This window comes from Electrona antarctica (genome assembly GCF_951216825.1).
Source record: "Electrona antarctica genome assembly, chromosome: 8".
Lineage (NCBI taxonomy): Eukaryota > Metazoa > Chordata > Actinopteri > Myctophiformes > Myctophidae > Electrona > Electrona antarctica.
In genome coordinates this window covers 24916132-24942748 of record NC_136789.1, presented here as the reverse complement: position 1 = coordinate 24942748, position 26617 = coordinate 24916132, and the positions used below count along the sequence as shown (strand labels likewise).

Below are 26617 nucleotides of genomic sequence, written 5' to 3'. Positions count from 1 at the left end.
TCACCTTAAAACCTCATATTCACAAACCCAGGGGCTTGTCCCCTCCCATTTCCTTCTACACCAAATGTTTTCGGTCAAAATAGCTTGATTTACAGCTTGCAGAATAGGGGTGCTAGGGGTCATGTGGTTTTTGATGTGTGATAAATGTTGTCACAGAAATAAATGCATCATAATCCGTTCTTTGTTTTCCCCATTAAAACAATTTTATTAAGGTCAGTTCATCTCCTGATATTTAAACTAGTAGCAGGAATCGGTGATGCGCTTCATGCTCATGAACCTTGAGCCACTGCCCATGCCCATGTTCTGGAAATTCCTGTACTCGCCGGGCCTCATGTACATCTGCCTGCCTCTGTATTGGGCCTGCTCGTACATCAGCCAGTGGCCGTCCATCACGTTGCAGGACATGCAGTTGTTCATCTGGTAACGGTCCATGATGTTGTCGCAGTCGTCGTTCATCTCGTGCATCTGTCCGCCGAAGTTCTCCCTCTCGTAGATCCTCATCCTGTAGTTGCCCCTGTGCATGGGGATCATACGGCAGGACTTGATGTGCTCCCTCATGCCCATCATGCTCATGTAGTCGGCGTACTCGCCCCTCCTCATGAAGTACTGGTTGCCCATGTAGTTGGTGCGGTCGTACATCATGAAGCAGCCGCTCTCCACCCTGCAGGACTGGCACCTGTTCATGTAGGAGGACATGTCAGAGCAGTCGTTCATGCACTCATAGGAGCGGCCCTGGAAGTTCTTCTCCTCGTAGAAGATGGCCTTGCCCATCATGTTCATACCGGAAGACATCTTTGTGTGAGAGTTGTTTCAGCTGTTGCTGCTGCTGCTACTGTTGCTGTGGCTGTGGGTGAATCGACTGACCTCCTACCTGCCTGAAGCCATCCTTTTATACAGTACCACCAGCAGGTCAGTACAGCACTGTGTCCCAGCCCAGGCAGCTGCCCTGACACAGCAATATTCCATAGAAGAGCATAGAGCTCAGCTGAGGTTGTTCATCAAAGGAAAGGCTGTTTCTCTGACGGCACAAAGCCTGCACCATTACGACAATGCAGACAACAAGAGGCTGAAAGGTGTGTGTCCCCCAGCCAGTGTCCCCCCAGTGTCTCCCCAGCCAGTGCCCCCCAGCCAGTGTTCAGTGTTTCAGCTAATGTGTCGAATATGCAAATTATCTCATTAACTATAAGCGATACAAAAATGTACCAAGCAGAATTTGAATTGAATTAATTACAGGGAGTTCATTAATTAACATTTCTGTAAATCTGCTATAGTTTCCATCTTTTGATCTGTGATGATCCCAGGCCAAATATTTAACAAGCGCCATAAAAAAGACAAACAGGTGAAACAGGTTACAATCATGCAAATCATATTAAGGGAATGAAAATAACTATTAATACAATTTATTAGGGCAGCTAATTTTACTTTTACAAAATGTAATAGACAGGAAAACATACACTATAAGCATTAAGCATACCGTAATTATGTTACACATGGCAAAGGTTTAGTACAATAGACAGTGAGACAATTCATGAATGACACTGAGTGAGCTACACATTGACACAGAGATGACAAGATAGAACATGCATGGGGTTCTTTGCTGATTTGACTATCCATTTGTGACTTGGTTCTATTGTGTTTTAAATAAAATGTTCCGTATGTGTTGCACTCGCTGATATGTACTGATATAGTATATCCACTCTTGTAAGGCTCTGATTGAGACGGTAGACTGACTGAAGGTAGATACTTTTTCTCAGTAGGACAAATTAAGCCACAATTAATCTGTTGTGGGAGCTGTGAATTTTATAAATAAGACATAAGCAGTGGTTAAGTCAGGGTTAAGTAAAAGTGACAATGACATAGGCCTACTCTGTTACAAGTTTAAAAAAAAGTCCAATATTCAACATTTTACTTGAGTAAAAGTACAAAGGTAAGGTATTGGCATTACAATATAACATAAAATGTAAAAGTAGTCATATATGCAGAATGGCCCATTTCACTGTCATATTGGATATTATGTACATAATTAATGAATGTGTTTAATTTGACTGCTGTTAAAGGTGGGGCTCCCAGTCCCCACCTTTACCAGCTACATAAAAAGTAATAATTACTAGTAGTTATTACTTTACGTGCTGCTTGGTGCCTATATAATAATACATAAGGCATAAACGTATGTTGTATTCATAATCCAAATCTGCCTAAAGTAGCTACTACTAAAGCTGTAAACAAATTGTAGTGGAGGAAAAAAAAGGTGCAATATTTAACTCTGAGATGTGGCCTAATGAAGTAGAAGTATAAAGTACAAAAGAATGAGTAATGTAACAGTATAAAGTAAATGTACCTGAAGATTGTGCTTATTTCACTTTCAAACATGTCGGTGAAAGTGAAATATCCCTTTGAGTAGAGTACAATTACAAACAAACAACTTTTGTTACTGTCCACCTGGATATATGTTTGTATATTATATTATTTACAGTGTAAATAACTTTGAGTACTTTGAGTACTTTTTCCACCACTGGTGTAAATTTTACACCAGTGGTGGAAAAAGTACTCAAAGTTGTTATTTTTATTATGTCTTATATTGTAGAGGAAGAGATTTCATGTCCACAGCAGTCTAGATTCAACATTAACACAAATATTTTACCATGATGTATAATCAGAAAAAGCTCCTTTATTTGAAAAGGTTGAAATGAAATGAAATGATTACTATATTTACCCAGGGTATCTGGGCTAAGCTCAAGAACTTGTTTCCAGCCAGGCCCTGCTCATAGAACATTTCATCGTAGTGGTTCAATGCCTTGTTCAAGGGCACTTCAGCGGTGGTAATTTTAACGTGTCGGACCGCTGATTCGAACTGGCGACCTTCCGGTATCAAGACCGCTCCGCAATCCGTTCGGCCACCGCTGCCACTAATAGTTCTAATGGTCCCCCCCCCCCCCCCCCTTGCTGACATACATTTGAATCTTATTTTAACTGCTTTGAATGCACACCAGAGGGCGAAATGTTTTGCCCTCCAAGTAATCCTACTGTTAACCTGAGGAGGGCAGAAACGCATGCATGTCTGCTACTGTGTTAGAAAAAATGAAGAAGTACCACTAGAGACCTTTCAAACGAAGATGAACCACTCTGAGATGAGTGGTTCCAAACAGCATTGTTTTTGAGGGGCGCTAGCCCCTCCTATATACAGCTTTAATGTTTGTCTTTCAACAATGCTTGTTTAAGAAAACGCCATAGACAATAAAGAGACATTTAATGTTTGTTTTGAGGACTAAAACAAACAGTATCACCCGTTGCTTAAACAAACATTATGTTGTAATTGATGTTGTAAGATGATAAGAGCGCCTCACTTTCACTGCGAGCAACGAATCGTGCGATTCGCTGTAAATGGCAACAAAAAAGAGAAGACATAATAATTATCCGCCCAGAAAAGGGACGTTTTAAGAGTGAAGATAAGATAACTTGGCTAAAAAAAATGCCACATCGCCAATCTGCAAGCTCACAACTGCTCGTCGGAAGCGACGATTTGTGAGCTTGCAAGATCGGCGATTTGGCATAATAAAAGCAAGCTGAAGTTGCGTTGCGTTTCCCACCCAGAGGTCTTCTCTCCCTCGTTTTAAAATCTCTACGCCGTTTACCCAATACCCATGATTCATCTGGGCTGGATGACCTGTCCATGGCCTTGACGTAGCACTACTAGCGTGTGTGCTGTGTCTGTGTGGAGCAGCAGAGTAGCTAGTGGTGTGTGTGTTGTGTTGTATGTGTGTGCGCGTGGATTTAACCCGGGGATAGCGTTCTCACTTCACGTCCACAATAAGTAGTTAGCGGGCTAACGTTATAAACAGAAACAAGAGCCACGATGCTGAAATGTAAGACTGTGTGGAACAAACTTGCCCCTCTTTCCAGAGCCTCGTCAACGCTGTGTCGCCGGCAAAACGCCGCGAGGAGAGCAGGAGGCAAGTGACTTGGCTGTCTTCTCTTTTGCTAGCTCACCTTCAGTGAATAATACAAAATGTTAATGCATTTAAAGAAAGCTGTTTCTGGGACTGTGCTCACACACAACATTAAAGCACTGCAAATAACCTGGCTAGTTCGTTCGCTATGGAACAGGACTGTCTTTGAATGTAGCTCTGTTACGCCAGTGAACTGAAGAGTGGCAACAGATAGTAATCATTTTCTAGTCGAGTTGTAGTGCAGCAAGGGACGTCATCATGTGATTTAAGTATGCAAATGTTGTGTTGTGATCATGGTGCGCCCCCCTGTAAGTTTACTGACATTTTTTTGTTCCGACATTCACGAGTCCTTGACATCTGTGTTCATAGAGTAAGGTCACGTTCAAACAGCAAACAAATGTTGCATAACATAACATGTCATTCATTCATTCATTCATTTCTTGACCCGAGACAGTTTATATATGTGCCATTCTGTAAGTGCTCGTTTTGGATTACATAACATTATATCAATAACATAATATCAGCTCTGAATGTGTCAATGAATAGCAGTGGGAGAGCAGGATGCAGACTTTGGAATATGAGCCACCTGAGAGGAGACTGTCACATCTGAGAACTGTGGCGCACTTTCCTCCCGCATAGCATGGTTTAAAACTCCACAATCCAAACTCAAGATATGATTTGAAATTACCTATAAGATGTCCACACTAATGCACTGTTGCACACTACATATTTTAATTGCATTTCTTGCATTTTAAGGAATATACCAATTCAGCTCTATGACTTTACAATTAAAAGCAAGACAGTGCTGAACTTTCATTCTTTCTGTGCGTGTTAGTATATTCCTGCACTACAGAGATCTCTTCTGTGGTGATTTGGTTCTGTTGTTTTAGGGTTTTATCCACATGAAGATGGAAAGATATTAGATTATAGATACCTTTATTGATTCCAGTTGCCCAGAAGCAGCACTTACACTAGATTTACAAAGTTAGAGTATTGAGAGTAAGGAAAGTACTTTCGGATACAGCAATAGACAATAGTAATACAAAGGTAAAAAGCACCATACATCACAGTAAGAAGCACCAACAGTAATGAACAACCGCATACAAAAAATATTAAAGTATACTACCAACTATCCTGCATTATGCTGAAAAACAACACTACCAGTTTATGGTGTCCTCCTCATGAACCCTAGCATCCCTATTCTAGAGCAAAGATTCAGTGGATCTACTAAAACTACAAGCTCACAGTGAGCTTGTAGATGCGCTAATTCTCAGCAAAGACATTTGGTGTAATTATTTCTTTTGGGCATTTATATAGCGCCTTTATCCAATGAGCTTTACATAGATTGTGCATTACCTCCTTCACCCATTCACAACACACCCATTCATACACCGATGGCGGAGGAAATCATGCAAGACACCAACCTGCACATCGGGAGCATTCAGGGGGTTCAGAGTCTTGCTCAAGGACAGTTTGACACAAACTCAGGGGGAGCCCGTGGTCGAACTGGGAACCTTCCGGTATCCAAACGGCAACTGTACCGCTGAGCCACTGCCGCCCCAAAGAGCAGGGGTCTTCAACAGGGCGTCCGTGACCCCAGCTCTTACTACAGGGGGTCTGTGACCCCAGCCCTTACTACAGGGGGGTCTGTGACCCCAGCCCTTACTACAGGGGGGTCACCAGATCTTTCTGTGATAGGATTTGTCTATTAACCACTTGAATCCTGGTTTAAGTGGTAAAATACACATTAATAGTCCCTATCTCCCTCTCAGCTAGGGGGTCCTTGGCCTGAAAAAATGTTGAAGACCCCTGGTGTAGAGGGAAAAAATGAGGGAAACTGTCTGGTGGTCAATGTACTTCACTACATCTATAGGGTTTAAGTGATTCGGTGAAGCGGCGGTGGCTCAGGGGTCGAGTGGCTGGATGGTAACCGCAAGCCGCAAGGTTCGAACCCGGGCTCCCCCAGAGTTGGTGTCGAAGTGTCCTTGAGCAAGACACTGAACTCTGACATTGCTCCTGATGTGCTGGTTGGTGCCTTGCTGCTGCATGGTTTCCACCGCCATCGGTGTATGAATGGGTGAATTGTCACCCAATCTATGTAAAGTGCCTTGGATAAAGGCGATATATAAATGCACCATTTACCATTCATCCTCCTGACTGAGGTGATTTTTGTTTTCCCTGTAATTTTGTTCACTGGATTCTGTAGGTTTGGAATAGAGAGAGAGCTGAACGACGCGAGTCACAGACGAGATCGATAGCCTATACTATTAACTTTGTTTTGGACCCTCAATCAGAATTACTTTAATGAGTGATAGGTCTACTAAATTATGTAAAAGTTATTTGGGGTCCTTGTGCCTTTTAAATGATGTCAGCAAATTGAGGATCATCACAAGCTGTACCTCTTTCTCTAATTAGACTGTCTATTGTGATTGGTTGATTCTTTTTCAAATGTTTGTATATAAGTAACTCTGTCAAAATGATGTGTTATGCCTGAGGAAGGTCCCTAGTGACCGAAACGTTGCTTCATTAAATAAGACAATGCTCTTGTGCCGAGCAGATACACAGTGTGCGGGTGTACCTTATTGCTTTCTTTGATGTCCACTGGCCTACGCACCTGTGCATACGCCTGATTGCTAGGTGTGCGATAGTTTTCTCCTACAGTTGATAGGTCTACTCGAAATTGAATGTTGCCCTGGAGATACAGTACACGGACAGTGAACCCAACGCACCAGGGGTCATCGGAACAGTGACCTGTCGGAACAATGGGCCTTCGGAACACCGGCCTGTTGGAATATTGACGCAGATGCATATACCCCAGCTCCAGGGGCCAGCATACACGTTCACTTTAAAGGACAACTTTAGTTTTTTTCAACCAAGGTTCATGTTTTAGGTTGTTATTAGAGAAAGTAAAAGATGAGTGATTTATTTTTATTTTATTTACTATAGTCCTAATAAACCCCAGGAAATTACATCTGGCCACAGAAGATCACAGTATCTACTGAATGTGAAGGTAGCCTACTGGGGGAAGGCTTATACTGTGTGTATAGGCTCAATATGTCAGTTTGACACATTCAATAGATCCTGTGATCTTTTGTGGCCAGATGTAATTTCTTGGGGTCTAGTAGGACTATGGTAAATAAAGAAAAAAAGAAATCGCCATAAAATGTTGTAAAAAAATACATATTTAGCCCCATGCTCGAATGCCCCCGCCCCCCCTGTCAAAAACTGCTAAAATCCCTAAAACGAGAGAAAGCAGCAAATGAAAGAAAATTAACACTCACCTTTTAGTTTCTCTAATAACAACCTAAAACATGAACCTTGGTTGAAAAAAACTAAAGTTGTCCTTTAAGAAGTCGGAGTTTGCCCCCCCCCCCCCCCCCACACTCTTGTTACACACACCACCGCAGCATTGGAACAAGCACACACTCCTTACCTCTCGTCAGAAGCGTTCATATGGCGCCAGCGACGCAGTACAAAGGCACAAATTAAATCCGAAATATGGATGGCAGAAAATCCACCAAGGACAGCGATCCTACAATCTGAGTTATGACGGTTTGAAAATCCTCCCTTCCACTGCTTTGCACTGTGAATATATTTCCAATCCCATAGTTGGAACGGTGGGGCATTGCTATGGGAACCAGACCAATGTTAAAGGCTTCCATAGGCATCAACCATTATATAGACCGAGTCTACGTTGGGGTACGTATATATACGGACTTGGGATATGACACCACCTAGCGTCGACATACGCTACGTATATATGGACTATTACCCATAGCTGCCATGGAAGACATTATGTTTGGCAACATTGATCTTGTTTTATACACAGACATTAATCTATTATTTGGGCAAATCCGGGTTGATATTACAAATGTCGTCTTCTATCTTCTATCTATCTTCACAGGTTTGAACAATGGCGGTAAACCAGCACTTCTCCCAGTGGCTCACATGTCAGCTGGTGGTGCAGGAGGTGGTGGTTCGAATACCAGGTTATACGCCCTTCTGGTTGGAGCAGCCACTGTCGGTGTTGGAGTTTATGTAAGTAGGGTAGGATGTCATGCACCCTAATTTGTCTACTAATTTAGGCTTTTGTCACATCTGGGTGCCCAAATATCTCATTTATATCAGATTTTGGCATTGTAATCTTAACCCATTTAGGATCGAGCCCGATTTTTTGCTATAATATACTTATTATATTATAACCCATTCAGGTATAATATACCTGAATGGGTTAAATCTAATCACATTTTTATTTTCAAATCACAAAGTAGTATAAAAATGATTATTTTGTTAGTATTATAGATTATTCTGAATCATGTTTATCTGTGGACTTTGTAGTTTGTACTTTTTGGGGGTCACCCAGTTGGCCATTTTAGATTTATTTAAGTAGGCTAGAGGTAAACATTGTTTGTTGGTCTTTGGCCAGAATATTCTGCTAATGTTTCCTGCCATGTTACAAAGGTGTTTGTATGTTTTTTATAGGCATTCCAAACCATCAAGGGAGACAAACAGAGATGGGAGGATCGTATTTCAGAAAGTGAATCCAGATCAAAAAAGGACACCACAGCACAAGTAGACACATACATCAAGCTAGATGCTCCTGGTAGGATTTCTCACTGATCTGAAGCTGGCCAATTTGTTGCTGGCCTTTCCCATCGCTAAAAGGCTTTTAAAATGGTCCTCTCTGTGTAGCCATTACAGCATTATAGTAACCACCCATTCTTTTTCAATTTTACTATGCCATTAATATACCTTAGAGCTGTTGTGTGGAATTAATAAAAAGTTCCCCCATTCTGTGTTTCCTAGAACTGTAATTATGAAAAAAATCATTAACATGGTGAAACACATCTTGATGACATCATCAAGATGTGTTTCACCATGTTAATGATTTTTGTCAGACCTCTAAGGTATATTAATGACATAGTAAAATGAGTGGAATGCACCTTTAAGTTACTTTCCTCAAATTTGTGTTTTAGCTGTACCTGCCACAGAAACAGAGTTAATATCCCAATGTTCTTAATGGATTTTTCATCTAAACATTTATACCCCTTATCAACATTTCTTAATATATTGATAGTGAAAATGAACTTAGAGCAATCTGAATAACCTAATAAAAAAGTAATTGACCATGACGACCTTGCAGGCTTATGCAAAGGCTAAATATCAGGTCATTTATTTTAATATTATAGTTGGACTGATGATAGGTTCTTGCTTACCTATGATCCTAGATTACTACTTCTATGCATTTGATCTATTACCTCGTGTTTTCCTTGCTTACTGTAAATCGAATAAGAGCATCTGCTAAATGCCTAAATTGTAAAATTGTAATTAGGCTTCAACAGTAGTGTGTTCATAATTTTAACTGAATGACAATACAGTAACTAGTACTGTAGCAGTGTAGCTGGTGCGTAGTTTTATCTTATCTGTGTTTGTGATTTATTTCTCGTCACAAAGAAGTGAAAGAGCAGGCCTCTGAACCTGCAGCAACTGACACGGAACCACTACTGTCGGCTGAGGATGTTAGCCCTCCAGCACCTGTACCTGAGGAGACGGCTCCCAGTGAAACCACAGAAACCTCCCCAGCACCTGTACCTGAGGAGACGGCTCCCAGTGAAACCACAGAAACCTCCCCAGGTTCAGCATTTATATTTTCTCATCTATTTTTATTCATTTGTATATATATCGAGGCTGTCCGGAAGAAACCACCTAACTCAATTTTTGAAGTTTATTTTTTCATAAAACAATGCTATTGAACATCCTTTACGTCTGTGTGTTGGTTAAAAAAAAGTCAACCAAAGTATTGAAAGTATTAAAAGCGCTTAGACAAAAACCTACTAACTCCACTTGAGCTGGATGTTTTTTAATTTCTGAAAAAATTGGGTGATTTCTTCCAGACTCTCTGTGTGTGTGTGTGTGTGTGTGTGTGTGTGTGTGTGTGTGTGTGTGTGTGTGTGTGTGTGTGTGTGTGTGTGTGTGTGTGTGTGTGTGTGTGTGTGTGTGTGTGTGTGTGTGTGTGTGTGTGTGTGTGTGTGTGTGTGTGTGTGTGTGTGTGTGTGTGTGTGTGTGTGTGTGTGTGTGTGTGAATATGCATGCTTAACAAAGTATCCCCTTTTTAAAATGTTTGTGTGTGTCTGGGTTGGGGTAGTGTTCTACTAGAGTCAAAAATGACCTACCCGTATCGTATCCTAATGGACCTGACGTTTCTTTAATGATATACCTGTTAAATTTGTTCAGAGATCTGATTGTTTATGACACCTTTTGGATCTGAACCGTAATTGGACCTGTGAAATTTGTCCTGAGATTAATAAAGAACTCTGACTCTATACTGAGTTTTATATGCATCTGACAAATCTAGCATCTACGTAACAACCCTTACGTAACAGCCCTACAATAAGAGACAAATAAATTAAATTGCATGTTTTCACCTCGATATATTTTGATGTGCTTTTCCAACTCAACTCAATTTAGCTGGCAGCAAGACATGCATGCGCAGCTCAACTCACCCCTGAGTACAGCTTTTCTCGGATTCACTTGGGTATTACGCACGATATGATAAACAGACCCGGGTAATAGAATCTGAGCCAACCCAGAGACAGTTACACATAATAAAATTCATACTTAGACCTGTATGGGTTTCAGATATTGTGTAATTTTAGTTTTTTGTGAAGACCTATAGTACCAGGGCGGCGAGGGCGCCCAACTGATTGCATCTAATCTCAGACTATGAATTGTTTTAACAGCAGCTGAGTCAGTAGTAGAAACAACCCTTGAACAACCAGCAGAACTACCTGCTGCATCAGTAGTTGAGGGTAAGATTCACCTTGGATGGTTTAATGAAAAGCTTGTCTGAGAATTAAGAAAATATTTCATGGAATTATGATAAAAAGCCTGGAGTCCATGCATCCTGAAGCACTGGAGTTGCCAGAGACATGTCTTCAGTGATTTCAATGTAATGGGTTTTTTAGATGGGTCCCATGGACATTTTATGAGTCCCGATTCAACGCCGTTAGGAGTCATTTTTACAAATTGCAGCATTTAACTCCCATTTCATCTTATATGGTTATAATATGGTTATATTCATGTAGAAAATGTATCTGAAAGAAATAAACACAATTCTAAATCTGACAATTGCAAAGAGTTATGCAAACCACAGTGCAAAGTATATGCAAACATAAAGAAAATTAAATGGCACCAAATTACAGTACAGTACAGTACAGTAGTGTGTCCATGGGACCCCCAGAAAGGTCCATGGATGGGTCCATTATCAATCTTAGCATCACTGTCTTTTGTTAAATATTATTTTATTTTGCTTTCATCTAAAGTTGGCATAACATTGTTAACCCTATGCTAACAGAAACCGCGACTCCATTAGAACCTTCCCCACCCGAGCTTACAGAACAGCCTGCTGCACCTGTTGTAGAGAGTGGTAAGCACTCTAACCAATGCATGGAACAACTGAATTTGAAATATTTATTTTACCATTGTTCCTTATATATATTGCATGTAAATGGAACAGGTTTTTAAGGGCATTGTACCAACAGAAGCTGCACTTACCTGGAGTCTGGAGTTTTCTGCAACTTTCTTTCACACACTTTGATGTTCTGATGTTTAAGTTTCATATTTATTTTTGCCTTCATACAACACAGCTGTTTCAATGTACATTATTATTGCTACTATGCTAACAGAACCAGCACCGCCATTCCAACCTTCCCCACCCGAGCTTACAGAACAGACTGCTGCACCTGTTGTAGAGAGTGGTAAGCACTCTAACCAATGCATGGAAGAACTGAATTTATTTTACAATTGTTCCTTATATTATATTGCATGTTGCCTACACAACAGAGCAGTTGTAATGAAATGTTGCTACTATGCTAACAGAACCCACAGCCCCAATAGAATCATCCCCACCCGAGGTTACAGAACAGACTCCTGCTCCTGTTGTGGAGAGTGGTAAGCACTCAGACCAGTGCATCGAACCAGTTAATGCCATTTCTCACAGTGCAAGGGATTATTTTGTGTTAATTGCTTAATGCTGCGGCTTTGCTAACAGAATGTACCCCAGCAGCAGAACCCCCAGCAGCAGAAACAGCAGTGCCACAGTCCTCAGTGATTGCAGATAGTGGTAAGATTTATTTTGCAGACTCCTGGAGTTGGGAAGTTGGGAACGCATGACAATACGTTTTAATATTAAAAAAACCTTCTCTCCTTTTCTTTTAATGGCATTGTACCAACAGAAGCTGCACTTACCTGGAGTCTCTGGAGTTTTCTGCAACTTTCTTTCACACACTTTGATGTTCTGATGTTTAAGTTTAATATTTATTTTACCATTGTTCCTTATATATATTGCATGTAAATGGAACAGGTTTTTAATGGCATCGTACCAACAGAAGCTGCACTTACCTGGAGTCTCTGGAGTTTTCTGCAACTTTCTTTCACACACTTTGATGTTCTGATGTTTATGTTTAATATTTATTTTTGCCTTCATACAACACAGCTGTTTCAATGTACATTATTATTGCTACTATGCTAACAGAACCAGCACCGCCATTCCAACCTTCCCCACCCGAGCTTACAGAACAGCCTGCTGCACCTGTTGTAGAGAGTGGTAAGCACTCTAACCAATGCATGGAAGAACTGAATTTATTTTACAATTGTTCCTTATATTATATTGCATGTTGCCTACACAACAGAGCAGTTGTAATGAAATGTTGCTACTATGCTAACAGAACCCACAGCCCCAATAGAATCATCCCCACCCGAGGTTACAGAACAGCCTGCTGCACCTGTTGTAGAGAGTGGTAAGCACTCTAACCAATGCATGGAACAACTGAATTAAAAAAAGATATATATATATATTTATTTTACAATTGTTCCTTATATTATATTGCATGTAAATGGAACACATTTTTAAATGGCATTATTCCAGCAGAAGCTGTACTTACCTTTAGTCTCTGGAGTTTTATATAACATTATTTGACACAGTTCTGTTATTCTGATGTTTTAGATTCATATTTATTTTTGCCTTCATACAACACAGCTGTTTCAATGTACAGTATTATTGCTACTATGCTAACAGAACCAGCACCGCCATTAGAACCTTCCCCACCCGAGCTTACAGAACAGCCTGCTGCACCTGTTGTAGAGAGTGGTAAGCACTCCAACCAGTGTTCTATTTACTACATTATGAGGGTTGTTAATGACTTTAAAGTCACATGTTGCATGAAAATGGAGCAAACCTTGTTTATTGGCATGATGCCAGCCCACCTGGCTCCGTACATCTAAAAGTTACTCATGTTTTTATGTTGCTTAAAGGTATATTCAGTGATTTCACTTAATTCAAACTTTTCCCCCCCTTTTTTGATAATCCTCCCTACTATAGAGTGGGCTAACTATAAGGAGTTCCTCCCTGTCCCCAGTGAGCCCCTGGGGTCAAAAAACCCTAGTTTCGGTTTTGGTGGTGGGTGAGAAAGCCTTCATCCAATCAGGATGAGAAGGGCCTTCCTCCAATCATGATCGAGTGGGGGCGGGCCTTGGTGCACGTGTTGTTGGCCTGTGGCACTTCCCCCCCACTGTAGAGCGTGCGTGTGCATATCTTGTTACTCGGGCGGACCGGGGTTTTTTCCAAATCACTGAATGCTCCTTTAAGTTTAATTGTATTTTTTTTAATTGTTTTTGCCGTCATCTAAAGTTGGCATAACATTGTTAACCCTATGCTAACAGAAACAGCGACTCCATTAGAACCTTCCCCACCCGAGCTTACAGAACAGCCTGCCGCACCTGTTGTAGAGAGTGGTAAGCACTCTAACCAATGCATGGAACAACTGAATTTCATTTGAATTATATAAAAACATATTATACACTGAATCTTAATGGAAAAAGATTTGAATGCCATTATCCCAACAGAATTGGCACTTAACCCTAAATTGAGTCACTAGCGTTTTCTAAAACATGCTTACACATTACATTGTTCATTGGTTGAGTTAAACATGGTGTTCTGATGTTGAAAGTTAATTGCATTTTTGCCTTCATACAATGCAGCTGTGACAATGTACAGTGGCATAACATTGTTAACCCTATGCTAACAGAAACAGGGACTCCATTAGAACCTTCCCCACCCGAGCTTACAGAACAGGCTGCTGCACCTGTTGTAGAGAGTGGTAAGCACTCTTATCAAGTGCATGGCACTACTACATTTACATTTAGAGGTTTTATGCATATGTCATTGACTCTACTCCTGTCCTCATGTTGATAATTAATCTTATTGTTGCTCTAACAGAGCAGTTGTAATGAAATGTTGCTACTATGCTAACAGAACCCACAGCCTCAATAGAATCATCCCCACCCGAGGTTACAGAACAGACTCCTGCTCCTGTTGTGGAGAGTGGTAAGCACTCAGACCAGTGCATCGAACCAGTTAATGCCATTTCTCACAGTGCAAGGGATTATTTTGTGTTAATTGCTTAATGCTGCGGCTTTGCTAACAGAATGTACCCCAGCAGCAGAACCCCCAGCAGCAGAAACAGCAGTGCCACAGTCCTCAGTGATTGCAGATAGTGGTAAGATTTATTTTGCAGACTCCTGGAGTTGGGAAGTTGGGAACGCATGACAATACGTTTTAATATTAAAAAAACCTTCTCTCCTTTTCTTTTCCTTTTTAACGTTTTCCCTCGTTACAGCTGTGTCCTTGGCCTGGATCCTTTGGATCTTTGTTTGGTTCCGTGTAGTTACAGCTGTGTCCTTGGCCTGGATCCTTTGGATCTTTGTTTGGTTCCGTGTAGTGCTAAAGGTTAATCGCTCACACATGAAATCATTTTATGAAACACTTTATTGTTTTAATGATCCTATTTATTTCACTCTCAATTCCTTCGGGGGTATTTCCGCAAGTCATTGTTTGGCTGCTGATCAGTACCTAGACATGGCTCCTGTATTGACTTGTATCTATATTCCATTCTCTCTCTGTCTCGGCTTGCTCCATCTCTTCTGCTCTCATGTAGCTCCAGCAACAGACCTTGTACCTAGCCCACCCAAGATCCCCTCACATGCCCCATATCTACTGATTGGTGGCGGTACAGCCTCATTTGCTGCTGCCCGGTCAATCCGAGCCAGAGACCCTGGCGCCAAGGTCAGTAAGGCCTTTGTTGAGAGACCAGGTTCACAATTTAACAATACTGTAGTAGTTTTGATTTTAAAACATATACCGGTATATATTTGGACATCTGCTTTTCAATACATCTATGTTAAGCAAAATAAATTAATTTTCTTTTTCTTTTGTTTCATAATTTGCCACCAGGTATTAATTGTGACGGAGGAGCCTGACCTTCCATACATGAGGCCACCTTTGTCTAAGGAGCTATGGTTCTCTGATGACCCCAGTACGGCAGACACCCTACGCTTCAAGCAATGGAACGGCAAAGAGAGGAGGTGTGTTAAAAAAATATTTAGAAATATAAAGCATGCACACCCACTCTGTTGCTTGTTCCCGGTGTTTATTGCAAGATCACAATCAGTGATCTTGCAATAAATCACTTTTATTGCAAGATGTCTTATTAATATTTGTTACATGGGCAGATTTTTTTGTTTTGTTTTTTGAGTTCAGGTTAAACTGGGGACATAATTAACAATCAATGGCCCAAAAAAAGCCCTTAAAATCTAATCTGAATCACTTCCTGAGTGTCACACACACATTATATTGTCAGGTGCTAACCAATTACAACCAGCAATGGGCGACTGTGTCTCAGGAGGTAGAGCAAGTCATCCAATGATCCCTGGGTCTGCAGTTCGAATCCCGGCTCCTCCTGTCCACATGTCGAAGTGTCCTTCTTGGGCAAGAAACTGAACCCTACATTGCCTCCAATGAGTCTGTCGGTGTGAGCTCGTACGCTACGGCTCAGCTGAGAGTCACTAATTTCTCTGTCTTGTAGAGCACTGTTTGCATTCTTTAACTCTATTTTTTGGGTTTGACCCAATTCTCTTCTTAATTGTTCTATCTCCAGTTTCTGCTCCGTCTTAATAGCAAGCTGTTGTTCAAGCTGAGCCCTCAAGGCCTCCAACTCTGTTATTTTTGTCCCTCTCCATGTCCTTATCTTTTAGAGCGTTGTGCATGTTTGCGAAGTCTGCTCTCTGTTTCATCAACTCTTTATTCAGGCGGTCGAACTCTTGCTGTCGTAATTCTGGTCCCTCGTCGGAGGAGGTCCAACTCACTGGCTAGCTGCTCTTTGGCTCTAAGGAAGTCATCTTGGCTTTGTTTTACAGTATTCAGAAGCTTCACCGTTTCTACATTGCTTTTCATTAGTTCGGCCACTTCCATCCGCAGGTGTTCATTACTTGTATGGTTATTTGTGGAAGTGGACTCCTTTGCAATTTCCCCCCCTCGGTCTCTTGTCTCTGTCATGATGCAGGCAGGTAGGATGAGGTCGATTACATACAGTATGCTACAGGTATGTCTCCTCCTGCATTGCTTGCCAACATGTCCCTTTCTCAGGCATCCAAAGCAGAGGTTATTTTCAAAAATGTAAGCCTTATTGTCTCCTATAGTTTTCTTTGCAAAGCTGGGGCATGTAGCAATACCATGTGCCTCCTGAATACAGATGGGACCGGTGAATGCAGCCTTGGAATTTGAGTTCTTATTCTAAGTAGTGGTGTGGAAAGCCCTGGATCCTTTAGGCGTCCTCTTCTCCGTAGGCCTGCGATTCACTAGGAAGAGGGTGACAGGCTATACTGGCTTCGGTTTGGAGGTACTTGGTGAAACCTGAGAAGTTGCCGTGTTCAGAATCCCAATCAAATCTATTGTATGCTTGAACCCGTGCTGCTGCTACTCTGATGTCCATTTGGGCATTAAGCTGCTGTAACTTAGTTTTTGCTTCTTGTAGTTCTGCTTGTTGATTATGGATTTCTTGCAGAGCCTTGGCTTTCTCTTGTTTCGTGGTGAGATCTGCTTCTGCATCAGCTCTCTTGCGGGAGGCCTTAGAGGTAGAATCGGAGTGGTTGCTGGAGGTAGATTTTGGAGGTTTTTTGAGTGTGATGTGTGAGTTCCATGGGGCGGTGTATGGTTGTCTGCATCTGATGTGAGTGCGTCCAAAAATAGATCCATACTCCTCCTTATTTAAGCCCTAACTTTGCAAGCTCCTCATTGAAAGGCTGATTAATGGTATGAAGGTATTTATCCACTATTTCACATATCTCTGTGGTGATTGTAATGCAGGCCTCCATTTGCTTGACAATGTCTGGAGTAGCAGTGCAATTTTGTTGAAGGAATTCATAACTTTCACTTATAGCATTATGCTTCAAACGCTTCAAAATAAAGGCAACCCAAATTAAACATCGAAAATAAATAAATGAACTTCAAACCAAAATAAATATTTGAAGTTAAAAAGTCCTGTCACAGACACTTACAAACAAAGAGGGTGGGCGTATGGTGCCTTACAAACATTCTTGTTTTAAACTTAAACTGTCCACTAAATATATATGAATACATTTGAAGTTATAGGCAGTGCGGTAACATAAATGTGCCTTATTGGCTTGCAGTGCGTGCCATATCGCGAGTGTGTTGCGCGTCGTTGCATTTTTAGATCCTGAGGGGACCGGGCGATCAACATACTGTGAAATGCTGAGACTCTCGGCTCCTGCCACTGGGAAATAAGTCACGAACGATATGGTCGTGAAAAGCGATTTAATTTCTTACCCTTCTTTGGGCTAGTTCCCATCGGGCTCGCCACAGCTGGAACAGATGGAAACTATCTGTTTCCATCTGTTAATAATAATACCTGGAAGTACTCAAAGTCGCTTTCCAACACTTACTGCTGCAGACATTGGTGCGGTGGGGAGCTACCGCATCATATTTTTACCCTGCGGCTGTTTTTAACCTGAACTTGAAAACATTTTGTAACTACAAAATCAGCCTATGGTTGAATTAATAATGACATGATATTGGTTCATACATGCCATCATTCTGAACCTCTGATAAAATACTGAAGAAGCAGAATTACTGGCATTGTAAAGACATTTATTGTACAATAAAGCAGTCATCCAGTGTTTTTAATACATATATATGTGTTTGCCAGTATCTACTTCCAGCCACGGTCTTTCTACATCGATCCTGAAGATTTGAGTGGTGCTGAAAATGGTGGAGTGGCTGTGCTCACTGGAAGAAAGGTGGGACAATCAGGGCCCGGCAAGGCTTACTACAAAATAACAAAACCAAAAAACAATTCAGTTTCATATATTGTTTGCTTATTTCTGCTTTCTTTGTGTGCATTTCAATTTTGCTTTACAACTTTACCACCCAAGTGTGAATTAAAATGGCTGACTTCTGAATATGATAAATTACATTCAATGTTGTTGATCTCTTCAGGTGGTGTATATGGATGTGAGGGAAAATAAAATACAACTTGATGATAAAACCGAGATTTCCTATGACAAGTGCCTGATTGCCACTGGTAAGCCACATTAAAAATGTATGCATGTAATGTATGTAATACCCTGTGCCTTAACGTATGTAGACATTAATATGAATTTTACTTTAGGTGGAATACCAAGAAATCTACAAGTAATTGAAAGGGCAGGAGAAGAGGTGATGAAGAGGACTAGTTTATTCCGTAAGGTCAGTGTTCTGCCAGCAGGGGGGGTAGTTTTGCTTCACTCTTGACTCCCGGCAGCTAATAGGGAGACTCAAATGAATGGGCCATAGATTGGTGTTGGGATAATTACTCTAAACTGCAGATCTTGTGTTGAATGAACGTGGATTTTACTCGCATCCCCAGGTTGAAGACTTCAAAGCATTGGAAAAGGTCTCCAGAAATGCAAAGTCCATCACCATCATTGGAGGAGGTTTCTTGGGCAGTGAGCTGGCCTGTGCCCTTGGCAGGAGATGTAAGCCTACCAAAGAAAGAGGAAGTGACATCAGGAACATGACTATACCATTGCTGAACTCTTTTGTAACTCCCACTCTCTTTTCAGCAACTGATGCTGGTTTGGAGGTGGTCCAGATGTACCCTGAGAAGGGTAACATGGGAAAGGTGCTTCCTGAATATTTGAGCAACTGGACAACCGAGAAAGTTAAGACAGGTAAAATGTCCATTTTGCATTTCAGCTTGCTTCCTTCAACTTATAACGAAACACGGTTTTCATTGTTTTCCCATGTTCTCCATTGAGCGCCGGCCTCATGTGTTTTCCCATGTTCTCCATTGAGCGCCGGCCTCATGTGTTTTCCCATGTTCTCCATTGAGCGCCTGCCTCTCATGTGTTTTCCCATGTTCTCCATTGAGCGCCTGCCTCTCATGTGTTTTCCCATGTTCTCCATTGAGCGCCAGCCTCTCATGTGTTTTCCCATGTTCTCCATTGAGCGCCTGCCTCTCATGTGTTTTCCCATGTTCTCCATTGAGCGCCTGCCTCTCATGTGTTTTCCCATGTTCTCCATTGAGCGCCAGCCTCTCATGTGTTTTCCCATGTTCTCCATTGAGCGCCTGCCTCTCATGTGTTTTCCCATGTTCTCCATTGAGCGCCAGCCTCTCATGTGTTTTCCCATGTTCTCCATTGAGCGCCAGCCTCTCATGTGTTTTCCCATGTTCTCCATTGAGCGCCAGCCTCTCATGTGTTTTCCCATGTTCTCCATTGAGCGCCTGCCTCTCATGTGTTTTCCCATGTTCTCCATTGAGTGCTTGCCTCTCATGTGTTTTCCCATGTTCTCCATTGAGCGCCTGCCTCTCGTGTGTTTTCCCATGTTCTCCATTGAGTGTCTGCCTCTCTCATGTGTTTTCCCATGTTCTCCATTGAGCGCCAGCCTCTCATGTGTTTTCCCATGTTCTCCATTGAACACCTGCCTCTCGTGTGTTTTCCAGAGGGTGTAAAAGTCATGACAGAGGCCTTGGTGAAAGCTGTGACATTCAAGGATGGCCAGGTGGAAATAAAACTGAAGGATGGCCGTGTGGTGAGTCCAAGTTACTCAAATGAACCACTTAACTAAATTATTTTGAAATTTTCTGATATACGATATGACAGTGTAAGTAGATTTCTTTTCCCCATTTTCACCCAAAATCAGTATGCTATGGTTAAAGTGGTTAAGTTCAGTTCATGTAGTAGAAAAGAAAGGGTAGGGTAAATATATTTTTCTGACTGTCTCTCATGTTCCAACTATAGGTGAAAACCGACCACATTGTGGCTGCTGTGGGTCTGGAGCCCAATGTTGACCTTGCCAAATCAGCAGGTCTGGAAGTGGATGCTGACTTTGGTGGCTTTCGGGTCAATGCAGAGCTGCAGGCTAGATCCAACATTTGGGTGGTAGGTTCTGGACTCATTTTACGGTTGTTGTAAAGTACTGCAGGTACAGTACAGGCCAAGTCAAACATTGTTTTGGTGGTCACAAGTTTCATGTTTGAAGATGAAGTTCATATTGTGGCAGTTGCAGTGGCGTTTCCAGGAATTACATTTTGGGCAGGCAAGAATTACATTTTGGACAGGCAAGATGTGTTAATTGTCGTCTCCCCGCGCACAATCGTAGCACTAAAGGTTTTCAAAGAGATATACTTGCCAGACGAGTAGTATACAAAGGCTGAAAGGCTTGCATTTACATTCCAATGGGTGATTGAGGGTCGCGCTCTACCGCGACGGCCAATCAGCTGTCCATTAATAGTTCTGATGTCTTGTTTTTGTCCTTTTTTTTCTCATTGTATGGATTTTGGCCAGGCCAGAAATGGATTTGGACAGGCGGACGCCTGCCCTCGCCTTATTGTAGATACGCCTCTGGGCAGTTGTGACCTACTGTGCCTACAGTATAACCATACCGGTCTTTAGAGAACAATGCGATTAGTCAGACATGTTTTAACAACAATGTTAATGCCCTTTTATATTGTATTTTGCTGTTGTAAATACTAGAAAAAACGCGTCCTTTCCACCTAGAGATGAAACCCTTAAATGTATGTGTACAAAGCCCACATTGGTATGGTAACTAAGAACATTACGGATTGGGGAAGTGTATTAAACGCTCTTATTTTGTAAAACTGTATTAAGTTCATACAGAAGCAATCTTGTTTGTGTTTCATAGTTAACCCATTTTGAGCGGGAACCCCTTTTGGTGTTCGCATTATGTTATGCTTTAGCTATTGAAAAATAGCCGATCTACAAGCTCATAGCGCGCCACCGAGTGGCGCGCTATGAACTTGTAGGTCTGCTATTTTTGAAAAATCGAAGAACGACTGACATAGAAACATAGCTTTTTAAGAAAACTGTCAGGATGTAGAAGACATTTTTAGAATCTGATCTCGGGTCAAAATCGGGTCAAAATGGATTAACATCGGCTGCAGATATCAAACATTGACACCAGACACGAACACGATACATCTCTGTAAATGCACTTGGTCTTTTGGAGTGGCAACTATCTCTCCTAACTCCACTCAAGAACAAGTTAAGTACGATGTTATGGTACAAGATGTCATGCATAGTACATAACCTCCACTGTTCTGTTCTGTGCTTCAGGCAGGAGATGCTGCATGCTTCTATGACATCAGACTGGGACGCAGGCGAGTGGAACACCATGACCATGCCGTCGTGAGTGGTCGGCTAGCGGGAGAGAACATGACAGGCGCTAACAAGCCCTACTGGCATCAGTCAATGTTCTGGTGGGTGTTCATTGTACAACAACTTATATTTCCTTTTTTTATAATATTTATTTTATTTGGAAAAAGCAGTACAATAACAGCATTTCTATGTATACATAGGACACAAGTGCAGTTCACAGGATTTCTTTTTTCACCCCTCTTCCCTCCCTCCCCCCTCCAAGTGACTCCATCTCCAGTGTCTCTGTAACATCCTTGCTTTCTTCAGGACTACATATGGCATCAAGTCAACACTTAACAGGGGCAAAGGGCAATATCGCTTCAGAGTGTACATTTTCAGAAGGAGAAAAAGAAGAAAGAGTGGGCAACAACTTATATTTCCAGACAGTTATGCTAACTAACTAAAGATTCTCATTGCCATCCAAAATACAAGGGTCGCATCCAGTGACAACTTTGGCAACAAGCCTTTATACATGTGCTTACAACAGATGGAAAGAGCGTCAGCCGTTTAACCAGTGTAACCTGGGGATTGTGTGTTTCCATGGATGGGACTTTGTTTGGTTAGTACAGTATGTAGAGAGATGCTCAGACGGAAGCTATGGTCTTAAATACAAGAATACAAAAGAAAGTTTTAGTTTTTATATATAATTTATAAAATTATATTTCTGGAAGAAATGTAAAAAGTGCTTCTTGAGAATACTCCCTTCTATTAAATTATTGAAGAGTACTTGTGGTCTGTAGGAGTTTCCAGCAGATGGCTGTGTTACTTGGAGTCAGAGAGCCTGCATCTTTCAATCCACAAGGATGTCTTTCCTCTTTGAAGGACAGAACAGATAGCACCACTTTAATCGCAGGAGTGTTTGGTTGTTGACAAGAATGCCAGAAGAGTAGTGACAATTTAATCCTCACTACAGATGTTAAGGTTGTAATGCCTGTTTTTTCTGACAGCTAGTTAAAAATTTTAATTGGGCAGTTCTTAATCCACAACACATCTGAACCATGAATCAACCTGTTGTGAAACTTGTGAGGGGTTCACAACTAAATAAATGGGCGGCCACCTGGATAGCAATGTTAATCTTTACAGCAATTTTTTATTCAGTATTGGTCATAGTCATTTAAATAAAACCATGGTAACTTGTTATCATGGTAACGTAGAAGGATGGCTGCATGGCATGCTAGAATGTGGAATTGTGCTACACAAAGCGGTTAAAAAAAACAAAATTTTAAGATATTTTTGGGGGCTTTTTTGCCTTTATTGATAGATATACAGTAGCTTGACAGGAAACGGGGAGAGAGATGGGGGGGGGGGGGGAGAGACACACAGCAAAGTTCGTCGGGATCGGGACTCGAACCCGCGTCACACTGTCATGCTTGATTACCAGCCAAGGTGCCTGGACCGCTAAGCCGTCCCAGGCCAAGTTTTTGTTATGTAATAAAGAACAGAGTGAAATAAGTGAACCTAATTTGTTGTGTGGGGTCACTCTGCACGTTTGAATGTAGGGTGCAATATTTACATGTTCAGTTGATGAATGCGCTACAAGCTCGTAGCGCGCCACCAAGTGGCGCGCTACGAGCTTGTAGGTCTGCTATTTTTGAAAAATCGAAGAACGACTGACATAGAAACATAGCTTTTGGATGTAGAAGACATTGTAGAAGACATTTTTAGAATCTGATCTTACGTTTAGTTTAGATGTTCAAATAAACTAAACTAAACGTAACGTTTGTTAATTATCATGGACCCTGTAATCCCAGTATTATGAAAGCAATTCTTAAAAAGCACTCATTCTCACTGAACACGGTTAAGATTGGACTCTCTCACTGAACACGGTTAAGATTGGACTCTCTCACTGAACACGGTTAACATTGGACTCTCTCACTGAACACGGTTAAGATTGGACTCTCTCACTGAACACGGTTAAGATTGGACTCTCTCACTGAACACGGTTAAGATTGGACTCTCTCACTGAACACGGTTAAGATTGCGTCCAGACCTGAATATTTGAATTATGAGAAATCCCTGTAATAAAAAATTAATGCCACGGTGGGGCATTCAAATGTCAGTGTGTCAGCTAAGCACTTATCATCCCTCCCCGACTGGGGCTAATAAGGCATTACATTAGACATCATTTTCAAAAATATCACAGCAAAACAGAGTGATTGTCTGCTCTTTATATACACATAGAGCTTTATCAAAGGATAATTAGCCATTCACATTTAGGTTAATAAAATGCTTTAAATCAGTATCAGCCAACCATAAGTCGATGTGGCAAAGATGATACCTTTTATAATATACACTACAGTCTACGCTACGCCGGTTTGAAATGCTTAGGCTCTGTTCAGAACTGAAGATGTTTTCATAATTGGGAGAATATTGTGTTAGGATTTAAAACCACTACCCCATTATATTGCTATAAATATGAATGTGTATGCTGGACATACTTAAAGAATCACTGTCATTGAATGTTGTTACAAATCACTGTCATTGAATGTTGTTACAAATCACTGTCATTGAATGTTGTTTTCCAAGCCACACATGTATGACGACAAGCAGTACTGAACTACTAGTATACCGTAGCCATTGTTCTGAAAATCTCAAACTATAATTGCTAATAATCGCCATGTCTCCTGATCCTCTGTTTCACACAGGAGTGACCTGGGTCCTGACGTTGGCTATGAGGCAATTGGAATTGTTGACAGTAGTCTACCAACAGTGGGAGTATTTGCCAAAGCCACGGCCAAGGACACGCCTAAAGCTGCCACAGAAAAGTCAGGTACTGTAGGACCATCCAGTTTATTTCTAAATCATAATCAGATCGAGAAAAATACATTTGAGTGTTCATTCAGTTTAAAAGAGCCAGGCCTATGCTGAATGCCCTTCACACTATACCAGACAGTGGCCTTGTGGTTGGAGTGTCCGCCCTTAAACTGGGAGGTCGGGTTCGATCCCCGGCTGGGTCATACCAAAGACTGTAAAAATGGGACCCAATGCCTCCCTGCTTGGCACTCAGCATCAATGGGTTGGATTGGGGGTCAAATCAACTAATGATTCCCGAGTGCGGCGCACGCTGCGGCCCACCGTTCCAAGAGATGGGTCAAATGCGGAGAACAAATTTCACTGTGGTAACGTCTGTGACTAATCGTACGACTTTGACTTTCACAGAAGACGATTATTTTTATGTGGAAAGAAACGATGCCATGAATATTTAACGCGTTAAAACGTGTTGACCAATAAAAATCTTGTTTGACTGTGTGCAAGGGCCTTAACCACTTTCAACCTGCCTCTATTTTGTAGCTACAAAATGTTCATCAAATATTTGTAAACTTTTTGCCGTACAACAAAGTATAAAATGGGGATTAGGTGGTTATGGCTCTCTGATTGTGATTTATTGCAGGAACTGGAATCCGTTCAGAAAGTGAGACTGAGGAAGTGGCCATAAGTCCAGTAGCCTCTTCCACACCAGCTCCGGCTCCAGTGCACCAGAAAGATGAATATGGCAAAGGAGTCATCTTCTACCTGAGAGACAAAGTGGTGGTGGGCATTATCCTGTGGAACGTGTTCAACAGAATGCCTATTGCAAGGAAGGTTAGTAGTACTGTCACTTTGGTGGAAAAACATATTTTCCTCATAAATGTGTTTAATATATATATGTTTTTTAAATCATTGCTGTATTTTATTTTTGTATAAAGATCATTAAGGATGGTGAGGAACATGTGGATCTGAATGAAGTGGCCAAGCTCTTCAATATCCATGAGGAGTAGCTCTACTCTTTGGAGACTGAGGTTTCGTCGTAGGTTTCGTCAAAGCAGAGGCAAACATAGGAGTGGACTGTCACTGCACATGGTGGCTTTGAACTTTGACAGTCAACGCCAGGTTCTGGAAAATCCACCCACGGATGCACATGAAAGGGAGAAACGCTGTACATCACGTCACGTTGCCGGAATATTTTCATATATTTGTAATTTGTACCAATGCCCTGCCCCGTTTTGTCGTTTGTTTTTTTGTTTATTCTATTGAAGAAAAATCAAATGAATGGATCTCATCTAAATACTATAGTATCCCCAGCTGTTATAGGCTCATGTTGCATATAGTGATCATGGTGTATATGTTTGCCTACTGTCCCCCAGAGCTCTACCAGGATAACAATGTTGTTGCTTTGCCGTGTGTTCAGAGCAGCTTATGATGACAAAGCCTGCAATAAAAGAAAAAAGTATTTTTAACGTGACTGACTGATTCTAGCAAATAACTGATCTAGTAAATCGGTTATTTTTGCCGAGGTACGTAGTGAGGGGGTAAAGAGCAGGCCAAGTACAGAGCCAACCCCTTTCAACCTAGTTCCAATTTATTTTCTTGAGATTAAAATAGTAAATGGTGCATTTTATATAGTGCCTTTATCCAAGGTGCTTTACATTGTGCATTACATTCACCCATTCACGCACACATTCATACACCGATGGCGGCAGAAACCATGCAAGGCACCAGCCTGCTCATCAGGAGCAAATAGGGGTTCTGTGTCTTGCTCAATGACACTTCGACACTAACTCTGGGGGAGCCCGGATTCGAACTGGGAACCTTGCGGTTGCCATCCGGCCACTCTATCCATGATCCACCGCTGCCCCTGTAACCAAGTACTAATTTGAAGTATGGAGCGTTTAACTTCTTAATGCCCTGGTTAAAAATCCTCTGGTAATTTATCAATTAGAATATACAAATGTAACCAAATGGATGAAGAAAACAAATCTATGGTACAGAGTGACCAGTTATTTTTTCCTTGAGAATTTCTTGTCAAAAACTCTGTTGGACACAAAGTGCTGGTCTTTGACGTGTGCGAACATGCATACAGTAAGAACCTTATTTAGAATGGTGCAACTTCCATGTGCATAGAATGTGAAGGTACTAATTAAGTAATTAACCCATAACAGAAATTATCTCCGTTGAGGGAAAACAAGGTAACTAACCTCAATTTGGCATTAGCAAGGTGGGCAGAAAGATTATAAAGCTTGGTTAATTTAATTTAAATGCATTTCTTATAACCTGTTGAACTGCCATTATGTTCATCCTGTGGGCTATTCTCAGATTTTCTGATAATGAACAGTTCTTCCACAAAGACAGAGATGATAATG

General features: G+C 41.4%; 2 protein-coding genes across 3 annotated transcripts; one reads left to right on the top strand and one right to left on the bottom strand.

Moving 5' to 3' along the window:
• Nucleotides 1-237: 237 nt before the first annotated feature.
• LOC306928207 (gamma-crystallin M2-like) lies at nt 238-792 on the bottom strand (the record flags this gene model as incomplete). Its single annotated transcript, XM_079508139.1, has 1 exon — nt 238-792. One exon carries the CDS (start codon nt 790-792, stop codon nt 238-240), a length of 555 nt encoding a protein of 184 aa, XP_079364265.1.
• Nucleotides 793-3652: 2860 nt separating this feature from the next.
• On the top strand, nt 3653-25714 carry aifm1 (apoptosis inducing factor mitochondrion associated 1). Of its 2 annotated transcripts, XM_079508126.1 has the most exons (30): nt 3653-3950; nt 7852-7985; nt 8430-8550; nt 8924-8945; nt 9400-9581; nt 10688-10756; nt 11302-11373; nt 11633-11704; nt 11826-11897; nt 11998-12069; nt 12481-12552; nt 12674-12745; nt 13024-13095; nt 13668-13739; nt 14033-14104; nt 14260-14331; nt 14432-14503; nt 14942-15069; nt 15238-15368; nt 18008-18098; nt 18298-18382; nt 18470-18546; nt 18707-18815; nt 18903-19010; nt 19784-19872; nt 20082-20222; nt 21417-21559; nt 24143-24267; nt 24889-25079; nt 25184-25714. In XM_079508126.1, exons 1-30 carry the CDS (start codon nt 3854-3856, stop codon nt 25253-25255), a joined length of 2907 nt encoding a protein of 968 aa, XP_079364252.1. In that variant the 5' UTR covers nt 3653-3853; the 3' UTR covers nt 25256-25714. The 2 variants fall into 2 exon arrangements, with proteins under 2 accessions (XP_079364252.1, XP_079364251.1); XM_079508125.1 differs by lacking the exon at nt 8924-8945 and having other exon boundaries at nt 9402-9581; nt 12985-13095.
• The last annotated feature ends 903 nt before the right edge of the window (nt 25715-26617 follow it).